Below are 19,822 nucleotides of genomic sequence, written 5' to 3'. Positions count from 1 at the left end.
TCAACATAGAACATCAAAAATAACATTAGTAATAGCATTAACAATGCCAGATACATATAAATTGTAAATTTCCTATTCTACCCTCAAATGCTTCTCCTTCCATGTTCCTAAAAATGGAAAATAAAGATTTTTTTAAAAGATGGTTTACTTGAGACAGTGTTTAACTAAACCCATTTCTAATAAATGTAGCTTAGAGATTATTTTAATGCTAAATCTAACCAGAATAAGTGTTAATTGAACCATCTTGTTATATTGCTATACATTGCCCTAAATGAAAGCTGTAATCAAAATGTCAGTACCAAAATCTGTAATTATAAAAATGTAATCAAAACCTATCGAGCTTTGGCTAAAGAGCCGTTCTCACACTTGGGGACATGAACAGGTTTAAAGTTCTATCATGCAGACTTCCTCCAAGATCTTAAATCATGTCTTTGACACATATTTACACAAGAGATTAGTCAATTCCTGATTGCTATACAGAAATACACCTTGTTTAAGCTGATCTATGTGGAAATCACTGTGAAATTCCAATTAAGTGCGCCTTTTCTCATCTCTCACATGCTCCTACTCTGACATAAGTTAAATGCTAATCCATCTAAGCGTGTGATTGTGGGGGGGGGCTGAATAGTGCGAGGGAGTAAATGCAAAGCATTTAAAATAGATATGGCAGTTTTAGCATTTGGAAACCACATGAGCAAAAGAAGAAACTCAAGCTCAATGAATACAAGTGAGAATGTTGACGAATGGGCGAAAACTATTGTAAGCTTTTTTAAGAACAACTTTGAAAAGGACAGGGAAAGGGGAAAAGAAGTCCAAATGATATGCACTTCAAACCCCATCAATTACTTTATCATTTATCCTGTTAGCAATGATTTATGGTAGGCCTACTTAGTTATTATGATATATAAGTGGACTCATTATAAACTTAACACATGCTATCTCTCAGTCATTCATTCATTTATGAACACTCAGCCTTAAATAGACATACATCTGGAATGTGATTGTAATTGCGTCCCTGAAATTTTCAAAATGGGGAAAAGGAAATAATAAAGTTATTGATCTAATGATCGGTTATCAGCCAGGAAGAACAGATCATTTTCCACACTGACACTCTGTAAGTTATTCAATAAGGACTGAAATCCCCATAAAGAATATGAGCACGGGTCAAGTTCTACATACAACATAGTGTTAGGTGCTTCCAGTGAGACATTTTATATTCAATCACCAAATCTAACACATGTGCCATTACTGAGATTTGAACTCATTACTAGGGATTGAATCAGGGTCTGGGTGATGTCCCTTAGCTTTTTTGTTGTTGTTGTTGTTGTTCAAGGCTAGTGCTGTATCATCTGAGCCACACCTCCAATTATGGCTTTTGGGGGATTAATTGTAGATAAGTCTCACAGACTTTCTTTCCTGGGCTGGCTTTGAACCTTGATCCACATCGCAGCATAAGTAGCTAGGATTACAGGCATGAGCCCACTGGCTCCTGGCTGCTAACAATGCTTTTCAGCTATCTTTTTATTTTCACTCTTTATTGCTGGACAAGAACGACAGGAACATGGTATGAAGCCATCATAAGTTGATAATTACGTTTAATTATAGTATTATAGTAATTTTATTATCAATGTAAACTCTAGTGACATTCAGAGAAAGAATACTAAGTATGCTAAATATTCTCAATAATACTAATAAGTCCTTCAAATAAACTTTAGTTCTTTGCAGTGCTATGTAGATTAAGCATGTCATTTAAGAAAAATGCAGAGAAATAAGAGATAGTACCAAGCTATGTTATTAAAGCAAAAAGTCTAAAAAAATATTCTAAGAAATAATAACAGGGAATAAAATAATTTCAAAAGAATGATTTCATGACCTCTTTAAAGTGCTCGTTTCAAAAGCAAAGGAGTAAAGAAATTTAAACTTCTGACTTAAAAAAGCATACATAGGAGCTGAGAAGGTGGTTCAGTGGTAAACTGCTTGCCTTGCATGCACTAGGCCCTGAGTTCAATTCCTCAGCACCAAACAAGCAGAAAAAGCCAGAGGTGGTGCTGTGGCTTAAGTGGTAGAGTGCTAGCCTTGAGCTGAAGAGCTGAGGGACAGCGCCCAGGCCCAGAGTTCAGGCCCCATGAGTGACTAAATCAATCAATCAATCAATTTAACAGACTATCTGGAGTACAATATTTCTTTCATGTGTGCGTGCCAGTCCTGGGCCTAGGTGTTATCCCTGAGCTTCTTTTGCTCAAGGCTTGTGTTCTACCACTTGAACCACAGCTCCACTTCAGGATTCTTTTCAAACTGTGGTCCTCAGATCTCAGCCACCTGAGTAGCTAGGATTACAGGTATGAGCCACTTAATGTTTTGGTTTGGGTATATATATATATATATATATATATATATATATATATATTTGGTTAGTACCAAGTTTTAACTCAAGATTTTGTACTCATCCAGGTGTGCTGGCACTCTACCACTTGAGCCATGCCTCTAAACCAGCTTTTGGCAGGATATTTTGGAGTGGACTCTTGAAAACTCTGCCCAGTCGGCTTTGAAATTGATCCTCTTGATCTCAGCATTTTAAGTAGCTTGGATTATATGCATGAGTCACTAGTGTGTCCGGACAATGTCCCTTAAGTGTTAACTGACTCTACTAGTAAAAAGAAAAAGAAAAAAAAGTTTCTAGAAGTTTCCCAGTCCTCCAGATTGAATTTTGTTCTGTCAAACCTAATGGACTCATCCCTGAACAATAAAATTTGAGAATTCCATACACTGCATGTTCCTACCCAATGGGTCTCAACTCTGAATACATATCACATTCAGATGGCCTACTTTTTGAAGATACAAATGTATGGGCCCCAAACCAATGAAGTTAAAATCAAACTCAATGTTAGCTTTTCCTCTTACCATGGTTATGTATAATTTGGGATTACCACTAAGACAACCTATAAAGACAATGGTATGGTCTAGATTTCTGTCATCCTAGCTACTCAGGAGGCTGAGATCTGAGGATCACCATTCAAAGCAGACTTTCCTTGGCAGGAGAGTCTGTGAGACTCTTATCTCCAATTGACCACCAAAAAGCTGGATGTGGACCTGTACCTGAAGTGGTTGGGAAAAAAAAAAAAAGGCCCAGGGACAGCACCCAGGCCCTGAGTTCAAGTCTTAGGACCAGCCTCTCCCTGTGGAAAAAAAAAAAGAAAAGAAAGGGAAAAAAAGTTGGAAAGACTTGACCTAATTAGGCTTTCAGTGGGAGAAATATCTTAATTTGGACCTCCCTTTGGAAAGTATTTGGGAAATTAGGAGGAAAAAAATTAATCCAGGAAGAAACTTTTTGAGTTCCCACCATAGCTCTGTCTGTGTTCATTCCTATATCTATCTACTTACTCCTGAAGACAGATATCACAGGAAATCATGTTGCATTTGGTTATTTTTATTTCCCCTGTGACAGATACTAAATGGGCATAAATGATTTGGTATTCTTGCCATGAAGAACTGGGGCCTAGTTCTCTTCCTCTTGAATTTGGGAAGCAATTGGTGACCTGCTTGACCAAGATATGTTGGCAGTATAGGAATATTTGGGAATTTCCAAGACTGAATCATGCTTAGAAGTTCTCAGATGTCCAGATGTCTGGTGTTCCAAATGGTGCAGGATTTTGGGAAAGTTTGTTTTCAGACTCCCAGCCCTTGAGAGATCAGTCACCATGCCAGAGAGAAAGCCAAGATACATAGGAAGTCCAAATGTGGACAAAGAACTACAGCGGAAGCCAGGTGCCAGTGGCTCACACTTGTAATCCAAGCTATTCAGGAGGCTGAGATCTGAGGATCACGGTTGGAAGACAGCATAAGCAGGAAAGTCTGTGAGACTCTTATCTCCAATAAACTACTCAGAAAAAGGGGGAAGTGGAGCTGTGGCTCAAGTGGTAGAGCACTAGCCTTGAGCACAAAGAGGCGCAGGGACAGACCCTAGACCCTGAGTTCATGCAATAGCTGATCACCCAGGCAACAGCCAGCATCAATCAACTGCCAGTCATGTGAGCAGCACCCTAGACATTCAGTACAGCCCTAAGATGATAACAGCCCCAATATACATCTAACTACAGCCGCACCAGCTTCCAAGTGAGAACCAGCCATCTGAAACCAGTCAACACACAAAACTGAGAGACAAGCAATACATTTAGGGATATTTATCTAAACAGAAATACCCCTTTGGCTTGTATTTTATCTGCGGTAAGATAGTGGAAAGAAGTCTTATGCTTCCTTTCAGTATCATTATCCTTATGGATTTTTGAAGTATTTGCTTGAAATCAAATACTCACTCTATTATCTGTTCACATTTTTCAATGAGGAAACAAAGGCTTAATGATGGTATATAAATTGTCCAGGGTTACATAATCCCTCATATACAGTTTATACTTTAAAATCATAGAAATGCTGCTAAAACTAGTTCAAGAATCAATAGAGTGGTTTCAGCAAGGTATCAGTGGTTCATGTCTATAATCCTAGCTACTTAAGGAAGGTGAGTTCTGAGGATCATAGTTCAAAGCCAGCCCAGGCAGAAAAGTTTGTGAGACACTTACTCCAATTAATCAGAAAACTCTGGAAGTAGAGTTATGATTCAAGGGTAGAGCACCAGCCTTGAGTGTAAAAGCAAAGGGACAGTGCCCAGGCCCTGAGTTCAAGCCCCACTACTGGCAAAAATATAAAAATTAAAATAAATTGAATAAATATAAATCTACATAAATATAAATAAATATAAATGTTCTTAGTCTCTGGAGGAAGAAATCAGCCAAATGTTATTATAAAGGATTGCAAATTAAATACTTTAGGTTTTCTGAGTCACACAGTATGTATTACAGCTATTAAATCTATAGAAAATATGTGAAACCATCTATAGAAAATTCATAAACAAATAGGTGTGATTCTGTCCCTGCACTAAGGAATCCCACTTACTTTGTTTGTTTTAAATCCAATATAACTAGAGTTGATTTAACTCATAACCTAAACTCAATCTAGCCTTCAACTAATTTATTTATTTTATTTTTTTTTTGTCGGTGGTGGGGCTTGAACTCTGGGCCTGGGTGCTGTCCCTCAGCTCTTCAGCTCAAGGCGAGCGCTCTACCACTTGAGCTACAGCGCCACTTCCTAATTTATTTTTTTTTAAGTGCCAATACTCATGGTTTTACTATGTTAATGTAGATAAAATTTCTCTAAAATTAAGTTACTGGCTCTTTCTCATGTTTTAATTTAGACAGTATTAAATATATAAAGCATTTTGTGTGTCTGTCTGCCTGTGCCTGTACTGGGGCTTAAATTCAGGCCTCTAAGTTCTTGCTTGACTCCTGGCTTCTCACTGGTTAATGGGAGATAAGGGCCTTTCAGATTCTTCTGTCTGAGCTTGCTTTAAACCATGATCCTCACATTTCAGCCTCCTCAGTTAGCTAGGGTTACAGTACCAGTGAGATTTTAAGAAGAACAAGAATTTTAGAGCCTTCTCAACAGGTCTTCTAGAAATGTATCTTGCATATACCATTTCTGATAGTTATTTAGAACTAATAAAATTAAGACTGTTATGACACAGCACATGACTATGTAAAAGAGAAATGGAAAACCTAGGTCATCTTTGGAGTATTTACAAATAAGAAGCCAATTATTTATTCAGCAATATACACACAACACCCTCAAGCAATTGTTTTTCTTTCCTTTTCCTGGATGCTTTTGTTCTGAAAGAAAAGTTTCAAAACCCATAGAAGCTTTCTGATCTTTGACTTCAGAGAGAATTTTAGAGCCTCAAGTTTACTGTTCATACTCACTCCCAAAACACGCCCCTGAAATATTCCCAGCTAATAGCTGGCTGACAAAATGATTAATGCTATTAAAACTGAAATAATTTACAATACCTTTATACAAAGTGGTAAACCACTCAGCAATGCCAAGTGAAGTAGTAACTGGAGGTTAAAAAGAATGAAAGGGAGAGATTTCATTAAAAGTGGAAACATTACTGAAAGTAAAATAAAATAGTTTGGAAAAAAATGTGCAAAGGTCTGGCAAGCATGTACTATATTAAGGCAACAATCCAATTTCTTACTAAGGGAGTATAAAACAGAAACATAATCTAATGAAACCTTAAAAAAGAATTCTAACAAACATTCTTAGATAAGAGTTGCATTGCTTGGTTTTATAAGTTGCCTTTTTACTCCTGGTAGACTCCAGATGGATTTGAATGAAAACTGAGTTACTCAAAATGATTTAAAAGTTGTATACTTTCCTTGTGTGTGTATGTGTATATGCACATGTACATATATAGATGGATGGATAGATGCTTATGTGTGCATACATGTATGTAAACCAACACAAAGAGAAAATTTTAAATGTGGTAAGCCATAGTCTCTCAAAAGAAGTGATAGCAGAGGAAAGTGAGAGTAAGCAGGGCGTCAATGTGATTAAAGTATAGTGTATGTGGGAGGAATATCAAAGTGGAAACCCCTTTGAACAATTAACATATATTTTCAAAAATGAATGACTGGAGGGGAAGGGAAAAAACAAAATGTTTAAATAGAGATACAGGTTGACCCATTGTAACAATGAGATGTACAAGACACTGTTGAAAACAAACTTTACAACTTTGGCGGGGGAGGGGGGGTAGCTGTGGAGGTGGAGAGGGAAGGGATAGTAGGGGAAAAACAAAGGAGGAGGCAACAATGTTTGATAGGAAATGTACTCATTACCTTGCTCATGATGAATGACTGGGTCAGGTGCTGGTGGCTCATACTTTTAATCCTACCTATTCAGGAGGCTGAGCTCTGGGGATCACAGTTTGAAACCAACCCAGGCAGGAAAGTCTGTGAGATTCTTTATCTCTAATTAACCACCAAAAGACTAGAGATGGAGGAGTGGTTCAAGTGATTGAGTGTTAGCCTTGAGACAAAAAGCCAAATAAGAGCATGAGGCACTGAGTTCAAGCCCTAGTTACCAGCACACACACACACACACACACACACACACACACACACACACACACACACACACACACACACACACACACAGAGATTAATAACTAAACATAGGTACACTGTTCAAGTGATTGAGTGTTAGCCTTGAGACAAAAAGCCAAATAAGAGCATGAGGCACTGAGTTCAAGCCCTAGTTACCAGCACACACACACACACACACACACACACACACACACACACACAGAGATTAATAACTAAACATAGGTACACTGGATCTAAGATTGCATATTAAGCATTAATAGTAAGAACTAGCCTGATCTAGGTGACTGGAAAGAAAATATTAGCTAGTTCAATTTACATGGTGAAGTTACTTTATATATATAAAAACAGAACATAGCAACTTACTTTTACATAATGAACATTTTCTTCCCAATCATTTCATAGGAGGACCAACTAGGTTTAATAAACACTAAAGTATCTTGTGTTTGTTTTCTAAAGCATTTTAAGCAAGCAACTAACGTTATTAAAAAGCAAAAGTATTTGTTCTCTCCTTTTAAAGAAGCTTGAGGGAATGATCATTAATAGGAAAACTCAGGGCATTCTCATGATCACAAAACTTGGAAACTTTTCACCTTTTCAATTTCAAGACCCTTTTATAAACAAACGCAAGGTTTTGTTTTTTTGTTTCGTTGGAGTTTTTTGTTTTGTTTTGTTTTTTGGTGCTGCCATGAGGTTTGAACTCAGGGCCTGGAGCCCTATCCCTGATATGTTTTTGCTTCTACCACTTGACCCACAGCTCTACTCTGTCTTTGGCGGGGAGGGGGGGGGGAATAGTAGTTAATTGGCAACAAGAGTCTTATGGACTTTCTTGCCTGAGCTGGCCTTGAACTGTCATCCTCAGATGTCAGTCTCTTGAGTAAGATTACAGGCATGAGCCACCAATGCCCAGCTAAGACATGAATGCTTATTCTTCCAAATAGTGACATTATATGTGGCATATATATATATATCTATATATATATATAATTATATATATATAGATATATAATTTTATTTTTTAGATTGAAAAACAAAGGAAACCTATTCATGATCAACAAATACACTAAATGTACCTCAAGCCTGGAGGGCTTGACTTTTGAAGGAAAGCTTTTCAACATCAACTATTTGACATCTTATTTGGAGGATTCTTTTTCTTGTTATAAATACATAAGGCTATTATTTTTGGAGGAAGATCCACTGACAGTCAGTTTTATCTACCCTATCACTGTTGGATATGTTTTAGAACAAGAAAGTCACTTTCTTTCTTTGTGGGCTGAGATATAAAGCCATAATCTGATGTTATTTGCATGTGTGCCAGTACTGGAGCTTCTAACTCAGGGCCTGTACTCTGTCCCTTGGTTTTTTGTTGTTGTTGTTTTGTCACTCAAGGCTAACACACTCCATTTCTGGATTTTTGGTGGTTAATCTGAAATAAGAGTCTCTTGGATTTGTATTCCTGGGCTGGCTTTGAACTGCAGTCCTCAGAACCCAACCTCCTTAGTAACTAGGATTACAGGCATGGGCCACCATCACCCAGCTCATCCTTCAAGTGGTAAATAATACTATACTTCACTAATGCATTTTTTAAAAAATAACTAATTTTTTATTTTCCAGTGAGAAATTTCTTCAGCATTTCACATCAAACTAAAAGTTAAGAAAAAAGAAGAGAATTAAGAAGCTAACATAGCCAAAACCACCGTTTGCGAGTCTCTCCTAACATAATGTCATATAAGGGGCAGAATTGGATGTCCACCGGTTTAATTCAGAAAGAGATGGTGTTATGTTTCTGAAAAATATAGTTCTTCTATCTCTTTCACAAATAACTATTTCCAGGTGATAGCATGAGTTGCTGATACATTGTAACTTTATAACTCTCTATGAAAGAATCTTGCAACATCTAGTATGTCAGAGATCTTTCATTTAAGTCAAACTAGGACAATATTCAGACAACTCCACTTCTTGGTCACATGATAAAAATATTATAAATTACAAAAAGCAATGAATGTAAATGGTAAATGGAGGAGGTTGAAGAAGCATATCTGTGGGCAAAAATGTACAAGGGTTTTACTTCTTAAGATATTTTTTCCTAGTTTAAAAAGTTAAAAGTATTCTTACAAATGTTGGAACAAAGAACTGTTTATTGAAATGAAAACTAGCCCAAGAGAACATAGAATCTCCAATAAGGATTGAATAAAGTATTTGGTAATATACACATTCATACTGTATAGGATATTTTGAAGGGAAATCCAAATAAATTTTTATACCCTCTTAATTATCCCAAAAAAATCTTTAAAAAAAATTTGGATACTCTAGTATAAACATGCAAGCACAAATAGGTTCTTAAAAATAAAAGCAATGTCTCCAGGAAGCCCTTTCTCCCTTAATTGCAGTATTTTGCATTAAATCCAGAAGTATACAAAATTAATTTTGAGATTCATTGAATTATCTGTATCTGATTTACATTTTATTTAATGTGTAAGTCTGCAGAGGAAAAGTAGTTGAGAAGCCAATGATAAACAGTTTTAAAAAATCTTTGAAAAACAACTTCTATAATAAACAAAATGCCAAGTCATCAATTTCTTCAAATCACCAAATTTTCCTGAAAACTGGGGGGGGGGGGGGGGGTTTGTTTTGTGTTTTTGGTGATACCAATGTTGGAGCTTGAATTTAGGGCCTGGGTACTACTGTCCCTTAGCTTTTTCGTTCACGACTGGCACTCTACCACTTGAGTCTGAGCTCCACTTCCAACTTCTTTTTCCTGGTGAATTGAAGATAAGTCTTCGTGGACTTTCCTGCTCAAGCTGACTTGGAACCTTGATCCTCAGATCTAAGTTTCCTGTGTAGCCAGAATTAAAAGTGGTTGGCATAGTGAGACATAATTTACTAATTCCCGTCTATGTAAACTTGCTTCAGATATTTCTAACCCTCTAATATTTAAGATTAAAAAAAAAATAGTACTCCACCCTTCCAAGGATTCCAAGACACCTTGCCCTAACTATATTTGAGCCTCTCTCAACACTTCCGAGGGGGTTTACGTTTTACGCATCGAGACTTCATATCATCCTATTGATCCCATTCCATAAGTAACCCCGGCAAGCTGAAAGACCAGGACAGGTTCTAAACACGTTCAATTCCATAAAGCCATTAGCAATAAATTTGATCGGGCAGATTGCTTGTGACAATAGAAACTGCTGAAGAAAGCACCTATTAGTCACTCTAAACAAACCCATCGGGATTAGAAGAATGAGTTAAGATCGTCTAAGGACACAGCCAAAAAAAAAGAAAAAATTAATCCAACTGGATCTGAGTCTTGGAGCATTCTCTTTTCACCGCCACTAATTTCTTTGCCTCTTATAGGACTCAAAGGTCCCCATCCTTCTTGCTACTCCCACCAAGTTAGGTTAAACTACTTAAAACAAACCCAAATTGCCCTTCTTTCCATGAATTCCTATTTCTTGGTGAACTTCCGAACTTCAGTTGCCAATTTGGCTGGTGGGTTTTTGTTGTTGTCGTTTTAAAGATGCACGCCATGGGAAATTCGGCCTTCCCTTCTTTGTGCCTTATGTGATCCAAAAAGTGAGCGCAGAGAAGACCCAATCCTGGCACAACTCTGTGACTGACTACAGGTCACCGCGCGCCTTCCTCAGCCACCCAGAGTGGACTACGGGGTGGTCGGCGCCAAGCTCAACACCTTGCGGAGGGCCAGAAACGCTGGATTTGGGAAACCCGGTGGAACTCGGGCATCTTGGGGAGGGGGAGAGAGGGTAGGAGGGTCCGGGTCTGTCCTTTCCAACCCCAAAGGCTCAGGGTTTCTCTGTCCAAAGCAAAGTCGTCCCATCACCTGTTGAAAAGGAGCTGGTGTGATGCGACGGGGATAAATAGTAATCGCAAAACCTGATGTCCCCCAAAGTGACCAAGGGACTAAAGTTTAGTCCTCCTCCGGGAGGACCCCAGCTCCGCACCACTGGGGGGGGATTTCCCAGCGTCCCAGGGCGCAGGCGCGCGCGGCTGGGGAAGGGCGGGCGCGCTCACCTGGGGCTGCAGACGGGAAGGCCCGGCCCGGCAGCCTAGGGCCGTCGGTCGCCGAAGGATTGAGCACCTGAAAAGCCCATCGCGTGCCGTAGGACGTCCCCGCGGCGGGGCTGAGCTGCTCGGCGGCGGTCGGAGGGCAGAGCTTCAGAGGGACCGGGCTGGCCGGCAAGGGCCGGAGCTGTGCGCCCGGGGTGGGGGCTAGGGTGGCCGCCAGACCTTGGAGTGGGGGCGGCGGCTGCACACCGTGCACCGTCCCGGTCGTCGGGGCGCTGCCGCCTCGGAGCAAGTTCTCGATCAAGAAACTCTTGCCCAGGTTGCCAAAGCCGGGCGCCGCCGGGAGGTTGAGAAGCGCCGAGGAAGCCACCACATCCCAGTAGGAGCCGGGGTGGGTCGCCACGGCGCTGGGCAGCATCGTGCGCGCTGCGCTGCGTCCCGCACCGGACCCCGAGTGTCCCGGCTCCGATGACCGCCGCGGCCTCCGATCGGTATTATTTGTTGGCCTTGGGCGTCTTTTAAGGAACTGGGGGAGGAGGAGGGACGGGAGGGGGGGGGCAAAGGGAGGAGGGACCGAGGGAGGAGGCGCAGAGGGAGGGGGCCCGGAGGGAGGGGGCAGCTGTGCGTTTCTGTGACCCGCACGCAGCAGCAGCAGCAGCAGCAGCAGCAGCAGCAGCAGCAGCAGCAGCAGGGTAGGTTCTGGGGTGGCCCGGGAATCTATGCAGATCCCGAGGGGGGATTTTCTCTAGAAGGACGGAAGGTGTGTCCAAGCCCATTCATTCTTGTCACCCGGCCCACCAAGTGACAGGCGCGGCCAACAATCAGGGCTACCCAACCCCACAGTCGGGGAGGGGGCGGGGGGCGGGGACCAGGGGAGGGGACGCTTGGAGCAGGAGATGGGCGTGGAGTGGCTTTGCTCGGGACGTACAGGTCCTCTTTCCACCGGGGGCCGAGCCTGGTCTCCCGGCTGGGACCCAGGAGGCGAGGTGGAGGCTGCGCGCGCGCGCGGGACACGTGCGCAAACTGAACTCCCGACGCCAGGGCCCTTGGCTGGCCTAGGTCGGTGTGTCTCTTGGTGAAACTATAGACATCCCGGAGACGAGCTGAGTCATACAAGGGCTGTGATCCTCAACTCAGGAAGACTAGGAAAGTAGTACAGAGATAGCCCACTGTACCTAGAGTCATTAAGGACCCCATGTTTGAAAGTGGAAGAAGTTTTGCTAATGAATCTGCAGGCTCTGGGAGATCATTTGGGGAAATTTCTCGGTTTCTATGATCCATTAGAAGGTTCCCGTGTAGCTGGGGCACTCGTGGTTCATGCCTGTAATGCTATCAGCTCAGGAGACTGAGGCTCACAGTTTAAAGCCAGCCCGGTCAGATAAACACAAAAGACTTTTATCTCCAGATCACTATGAACAAGCTAGAAGTGAAGGTGTTGCCCAAATGGTTACTGGCCCAGTCTTGAGCAGAACAGGCTAAAGCAAGAGCCGGAGGCCATAAATTCAAGCCACGGTATCTATACAAGAAATAAATAATAAAGAACATTCTGGAGAGGCGTATGCAGGCCCTGCATCCTGGTAGGAATGTTCTAATAAGATTTAATCTAAAGAAAAATCACAGATGGAAATGGTGCTGTGGCTCAAGTGGTAGAGCTCTCGCCTTGAGCTGAAGAGCTGAGGGAGAGCGCTCAGGCCCAGAGTTCAGGCCCCACGACCAACAAAAGAAAGAAAGATCACAGAATTGAATTTGACCAATGACATTGGTCAAACACACAGAGGAAAGAAAAGCCAGCAACGAATAATCCCTACTTGGGGTAGGGTGTTTCTCTGCAGAAAAATGGGAATAAAGACAATTTTCTATTTAGGATTACAACTACTTTTTTTTTCCCTCTCCTGAAAATTTAAGTATTTTTCAATTACTAAGTTTGCTAAGTGAAGAATGGACATGTGAAAAATATAAGATATGCTTGTGTGTGTTATGTATGCATGCGTGTGTGTATGAGAGAGAGAGAGAGAGAAAGGGAGAGCCAAAGGCTTTTTAACCACAAGACAACTTTCAAAGCTTCTCATTTTTGAAACTATCAATGGAGTGTTAAAACTGTGACTTCATTGTGATTTAGCACTTGCTACTGCTTCTTTCCTGCCCCAATTTATTTAGAATAAGGTTTTATAAGAAAGTCTGCAAAGTTTGGAGTCACATATGTAGTTTTACTCTTTATCCTAAAAATAATTTGCTCCCTGCCTTGTTTACTTGGAAGGTTGCCTAAAACTTGCCAGGCAGGATCTCCTTTAAAAAAAAAAAATTCTTCTGGAATAATACAGAGATAAGTGTGGCCCCTGTACAAGGGTGACACGGAAACTGTATATCTAGAAGATAGTATGTATTTAGAAAACGTGTGCTTCTCCAGATAAACATATTAAAATAAGCCATATCACAATTTAAGAGGAGGCTACAATGCTTGATAAGAAATGTACTCATTATCTTGCCCATGTAATTGTAACCCCTCTGTACAGTATTTTCACAATAAAAAAATAAATAAAATTTTTAAAAAAATTAATGAATTCTGTTTCCCACATGTCCTTAGACTTTGGGGGGAAAGAGTGGTATTGGGGCTTGAACTCAAAGCTTGAGCACTGTGTAGCTTTTTTGGGGGAGAGGGGGTGGTTATGGGGCTTGATCTCTGGGCTGGGCGCTGTCCCTTAGCTCTTTAGCTCAAGGCTAGTGCTGCTCTACCACTTGAGCCACAGTGCCACTTCTGGCTTTTTTTTCTGCTTATGTGGTGCTGAGGAATTGAACCCAGGGCCTTATGCATGTGAGGCAAACACTCTACCACTTGAGTCACAGCTCCACTTCTAGCTTTTTGGTGATTAGAGATAAGCTCCTGCTTGGGAAAGCAGGATCCTCAGATGTCAACATTCTAAGTTAATAGAATTGCAGGTGGCAGTCACTGGTGCCTGGCTCCTACAACCTTTTTTTATTTTTTCTTTTCCTTTTTGGATGGTCCTGGGGCTTGAACTCAGGGTCTGGGCTCTGTCCCTGAGCCTCTCTGTGCTCAAGGCTAGTGCTCCACCACTTGAGCCACAGCACCACTTCCAGATTTTTCTGTTTATGTGGTACTGAAGATTCAAACCCAGGGCTTCATGCATGCTAGGCAAGCACTCTACCACTAAGTCACATTCCCACCTCTTTGCAGCCTTTTTAAAGTTGGGATTTATCCATGTCATGAAGATCAAAATGTATTTGCAATTTTCAAGTTGTAATTTCCTATGCATTTATTAAATTAGCTGTTGTTTTGCCATATTAAAAAGTGAGAAGGTTATAGCAAGTGGCCTTATGGCCTAGACAGACTTTTTTCTTTTTCCTCCCCTCCCTCTCTCCCTTCCTTTCCTTTCTTTCTTCCTTTCCCTTTTTCTTTTCATTCCTTTTTTTTTGAGGGGGGGTTGTTAAAGAGCTGTTTTATTTCCCTGAATATAAGGAATGAATACTACCATTTGTGTCAACTTTGAAAAGGGCTCCCAGGAGAGGGTAATGGGGGTGACTATGATCAGAGCACATTATATAAAAATAGAATGAAACTGATAAAAGGGTGAAGGAGAGAAGAAAGCTGAGAAAAGGCATTATATATAGGTAAGTTCAGTCAAATTGTGTTATATGTATGTATGTAAATATTAAGAAAACTCCCTGTATATTAGATTTTTTTTTTGCCAGTCATGGGGCCTGAACTCAGGGCCTGGGCGCTGTCTCTCAGCTCTTCAGCTCAAGGCTAGCACTCTACCACTTGAGCCACAGCGCCACTTCTGACTTTTTTCTTTTTGCTTATGTGGTGCTGAGGAATCAAACCCAGGTCCTCATGCATACAAGGCAAGCACTCTACCACTAAGCCACCTTCCAGCCCCATGCTTGACTCTTTTAATTACAATTTAGTTACATCCTTTTCCCACAGCACTTTAATTAAAACATCCTGTTAGAAGCTCCTTGAATTTCAGTTATATCCTGTTCCTTAAGCTACATCTTTCTGCAGACTGTGAACCAGGGCTCAGCCAATGACAGCAAAGGGGTGGGGCTTGCTGGATTAGGGATAAAAAGGCTGCAGCCTGCAGGTTCTGTGTCCTTGCGTGTCAGTTTCTTGGCTGCTGATGTGCCCTTCTGCAGAAATAAACCTTGCTTTGCTGAGTTCCTTTTGAGTTGATGTCTTTATACCTACTTAACACCCCAACATCCCGAGACATTTCTAACATGAGGTAGGACTACATCCCAAACTAGATGATTCCAAAGCTTTGTGCATAACTATTAATTTCAACTGTCTGCTTCTTGAGTGTGCTTGGTTACCACACTAAACTGGGACCTGTAGTTTAAAACCACTAACTCCCTAAAACCCAGGCTGTGGTTTCCAAATATTCTCCACTAAGAGAAACCAGAACTTCTGAACTTACATATACTCCTTAAATTACATATACTCCTTAACTTATATATATAAAAAGAGAGAGAGAAAGAGAGAGAGAGAGTATATAGAGTCTCTATACTACATATACTGAAATAACTGGAAATATCTTGTCTACCTCTGACCGAATGAACTTGGACTATCTAGTCTTATAAGGAAGAAAGCTCAGTGGAAACATATTAAAATGTCCAAACTAAAGGGGCTCCTGCTGGGAAAGGATAGGACAATTTATGTATCAAAAGGAACAATGGAATGGAACATACCAAATAGGTTAAAAATTCACCAATTCTTTTGGAAAAAAGAAAACAAACAGAAGCCAGGCACTGGTGGCTCACACCTGTAATCCTAGTTACTCAGGAGGCTGAGATCTGAGGATCCCAGTTCAAAGACAACCCAGACAGAAAAATCCTGGTGAGACTCTTATCGCCAATTAGCCACTCAAAAATCTCAGTGGCCCAATAGCTCAAAATGGGCAATAGCCTTGAGCAAAAGAGCTCGAGTTTAGTGCCTGGGTCCTGAGTTCATACTCTATGACCACCACAACCACCATCACCACCATCAACAAAAAAAAGCCTGGTGCTCGTAGCTCATGGCTGTAATCCTAGCTACTCAGAAAGCTGAGATCAAAGGATTGTGGTTTAAAGCCAGCCAGCTGGGGCAGGAAACTCCATGAGACTTTTTTCTCCAATAAACCACCAAAAAGTAGTACTGTAGCTCGAGTGTTAGAGAACTGGCCTTGAGCTGAAGAGCACAGGGACGATGCCCAGGCCCAGAGTTCAAGCCCCACGAGTGACCAAAAAAAAAAAAAAGGAATAAAACTCAAAGGTACCCCTATGACAGAATAAGCTTTGACGATCTAGTCATATAAGAAGGAAAGTTCTGGGGTTGGGAAGATGGCTCGGTGGTAGAGTGCTTGCCTTGCATGCATGAGGCCCTTGGTAATAGTTCTCAGCACCACATAAATAGAAAAAGCAGGAAGTGGCACTGTGGGTCAAGTGATAGAGCGCTAGCCTTGAGCTGAAGAGCTGAGGGACAGCGCCCAGGCCCAGAGTTCAGGCCCCAGGACTGACCAAAAAAAAAAAAAAGAAAAGAAAGAAAGAAAGCTCTCTGGGAACACATCAAAATGGCCAAACTAAAGGGGCTCCTTCTGGGAAAAGATAGGACAATTTATGTATCAGAAAGAACAATGGATAAGAATATACTAAATAGGTAAAAAAAAAAAATTCACCAGTTCTTAATGTTTAAAAAAAAAAGGAGCAAAACTCAATGGACCCCTTAAAGTATTTAAATATTAAGAAACAAATTCACTGTTCTGAAAACCAGCAAATATGAAAACAAACATCATGTATTTCAGCACAAATACTCCACAGAGGGTAAACACTGCTTTGCAGAATTTAAATTCAGGAATAGTGATAAAATTAGTGTACTGTTGTTACAAGAAAGACCCATAGATCAGAAAGATAATACCTGAATCCACTGATTACTTTATCACAGGATGACCCAATACTCTGCTTCCAGACAAAAGCCCAGATGATTGGCCCTTCTGTACTCATAGCCTTCCACTCATAGAACTAAGTCATGTGACTTACTTTGGCCTGCAAGACAATAAGCTTGGACTTGAGAAAGCACTTGATGTCTTCTTCCTTCTTTAGACCTTTTGTAATCTACAAGAAAGAAACCTGGGGCACGCTGCTTAAATGAGACACCACAGGCAGCATGAAGAGTGAATCCAAGGGCGCCCATCCCAGACCTGCTACATCCCAGCCTTCAGGTGTTCTTGCCAGGAAAAATCTAAGTCAAACTTGAATTTTTTTTTTTTTTCTTTGTCAGTCATGGGGCCTGAACTCTGGGCCTGGGTGCTGTCCCTCAGCTCTTCAGCTCAAGGCTAGCGCTGAGCCACAGCGCCACTTCTGGCTTCTTTTTTCTGTTTATATGGAGCTGAGGAATTGAACCCAGGGCCTCATACATGCAAGGCAAGCACTCTACCACTGAACCACCTTTCCAGCCCTCAAACTTGAATCTTATCAGATCTCTTCAGGGAATGCAGAGCATGTAGAGCAAGCTTTTTTAATTTTTTTTATTTATTTTTTATTTTTATTGTGAAAATACTGTACAGAGTAGTTACAATTACATGGGCAAGATAACAAGTACATTTCTTATCAAGCATTGTTGCCTCCTCTTTGTTTCCCCTTCCCATCCCTTCCCATACTCCCCCACCTCCCCCCACTCGATCCTCCCCCCCTCCTCCACCAAAGTTGTAAAGTTCGTTTTTTGACATAACGACTTGTACATCTCATTGTTGCAATGGGTCCACCTGTATCCCTATTTAAACCATTTGTTTTTTTCCCTTCCCCTCCACAAATTATAACATCATTAAATACAGTGAAAGCAAGGGATATACCGTGGGAAAAGGACATACAAAGCAACATAGAAATCATCTTATAAATATGTTAGAAACAATGCATGAAAGAGAAAAAATTTGAATACTTATCTTGGGGTTCATTTCATCTAACAATCAACTTATCTGACCTTTCCTGCTTGACTCAGACATATACTAGATATTGCAAATAAGGGAAACCATGGGACCTATGTTTCTTTGGGCCTGGCTTACTTCACTTAATATAATTTTTTCCAAGTCTTTCCATTTCCTAACAAATGAGTCAATGTCATTCTTTCTGATGGAGGCATAGAATTCCATTGTGTATATATACCACATTTTCTTGATCCATTCATCTAATGAGGGGCATCTGGGTTGGTTCCATATCTTAGCTATAGTAAATAATGCTGCAATAAACATAGTCGTGCTGGTAGCTTTAGTGTGGTCTTGTTTGTGAACATTTGGGTAAATGCCCAAAAGTGGGATTGCTGGGTCATAGGGGAGCTCTATGTGGAGTCTTTTGAGGAACCTCCATACTGCTTTCCAAAGTAGTTGAACAAGTTTACATTCCCACCAACAATGCAGTAAGGTTCCTTTCTGTCCACATCCCCTCCAGCATCTGTTGTTATTAGAGTTCTTGATTATAGCCATTCTAACTGGGGTGAGGTGGTATCTCAATGTTGTTTTGATTTGCATTTCTTTTATGGCTAGGGAGTTTGAGCATTTCTTCATGTGTCTATTGGCCATCCTTCTTTCCTCTTCAGAGAAGTTTCTCTTTAAGTCTTTAGCCCACTTATTTATTGGGCAGTTGTTTCTTTGAAGATTTGTTTTGGGGGGGTTTAATTTTTTGAGTTCCAGTATATTTAGATATGAGACCCTTGTCTGTTATATGGCTAGTGAAGATCTTCTCCCAATCTGTGGGCTTTCTACTGATCTTGCTAGCTATGTCCTTTGCCATGCAGAAGCTCTGTAATTTCATGCAATCCTATTTTTCCAACCTTTCTTTGATTTGTTGTGTTTCTGGGTCTCTATTAAGAAAATTTAGGCCTGTGCCAACAAGACCTAGGGTTTCTCTTATTCCATCCTGTAATGTTTTCAGAGTGTCTGTTTTAACTCCGAGGTCTTTGATCCATTTGGAGTTGATTCTGGTGCAGAGTGATATATAAGGATCTAGCTTTAGTTTTCTACAAGTAGTTAACCAATTTTGCCAGCACCATTTACTGAATAGGCTGTCTTTCTTCCATTCTATTTTTTTTTAGCTCCCTTATCAAAGACTAGATGGCTTTAGGTCTGTAGGTTCGTTTCTGGGTTTTCAATTCTATTCCATTGGTCCTGAGGTCTGTTCTTGTGCCAGTACCAAGCTGTTTTGATTACTATAGCTTTGTAGTAGAGTTTGAAATTTGGTATTGATATTCCTCCTGCACTGTTCTTTCTGTTAAGGATCGTTTTTGCTATTTGGGGTCTTTTATTGTTCCATGTGTATTTTTGGATTGCCTCTTCTATTTCCTTGAAGAATGAGGTTGGAATATTGATAGGTATCGCATTGAATTTGTAGATAGCCTTGGAAAGTATTGCCACTTTCACCATGTTGATCTTTCCAATCCAGGAGCATGGGAGTTTTTGCCACTTTCTAAGTTCTGTTTTGATTTCCTTTTTCAAGTTTTTAAAGTTTTCATCACAGAGGTCCTTCACTTCTTTGGTTAAGTTAATTCCTAGGTATTTTTTTGTGTGTGGGGGGCTATTACGAATGGAGTTGCTTTCCTAATTTCAGCCACACTTTTCTCATTGTTGGCATACAGAAAAGCCGTTGATTTTTTTTTTTTTTGTCGGTCGTGGGGCTTGAACTCTGGGCCTGGGCACTGTCCCTCAGCTCTTCAGCTCAAGGCAAGCGCGCTACCACTTGAGCTACAGCGCCACTTCCGGTTTTCTGGTGGTTTATTGGAGATAGGAGTCTCACAGTCTCTCCTGCCCGGGCTGGCTTTGAACCGCGAT

General features: G+C 40.9%; 1 protein-coding gene and 1 pseudogene across 1 annotated transcript in view; one reads left to right on the top strand and one right to left on the bottom strand.

Moving 5' to 3' along the window:
• Dbx2 (developing brain homeobox 2) overlaps positions 1-11,433 on the bottom strand; it is a 31,885-nt gene extending 20,452 nt beyond the window's left edge. The window contains exon 1 of the mRNA XM_042677495.1: positions 11,019-11,433. Coding sequence (XP_042533429.1) covers positions 11,019-11,430 — 412 coding nt within the window. The 5' untranslated portion in view covers positions 11,431-11,433. The remainder of the gene's footprint in view (positions 1-11,018) is intronic.
• Positions 11,434-11,480: 47 nt separating this feature from the next.
• The window catches only part of LOC122106193, a 55,785-nt pseudogene continuing 47,443 nt past the window's right edge, over positions 11,481-19,822 (top strand).

Source organism: Dipodomys spectabilis, unplaced genomic scaffold (genome assembly GCF_019054845.1).
Source record: "Dipodomys spectabilis isolate Male_0828 unplaced genomic scaffold, ASM1905484v1 ptg000039l, whole genome shotgun sequence".
Classification (NCBI taxonomy): Eukaryota; Metazoa; Chordata; class Mammalia; order Rodentia; family Heteromyidae; genus Dipodomys; species Dipodomys spectabilis.
Note: the sequence above shows the minus strand (reverse complement) of the source record. Positions and strands in the feature narration are given on the sequence as shown.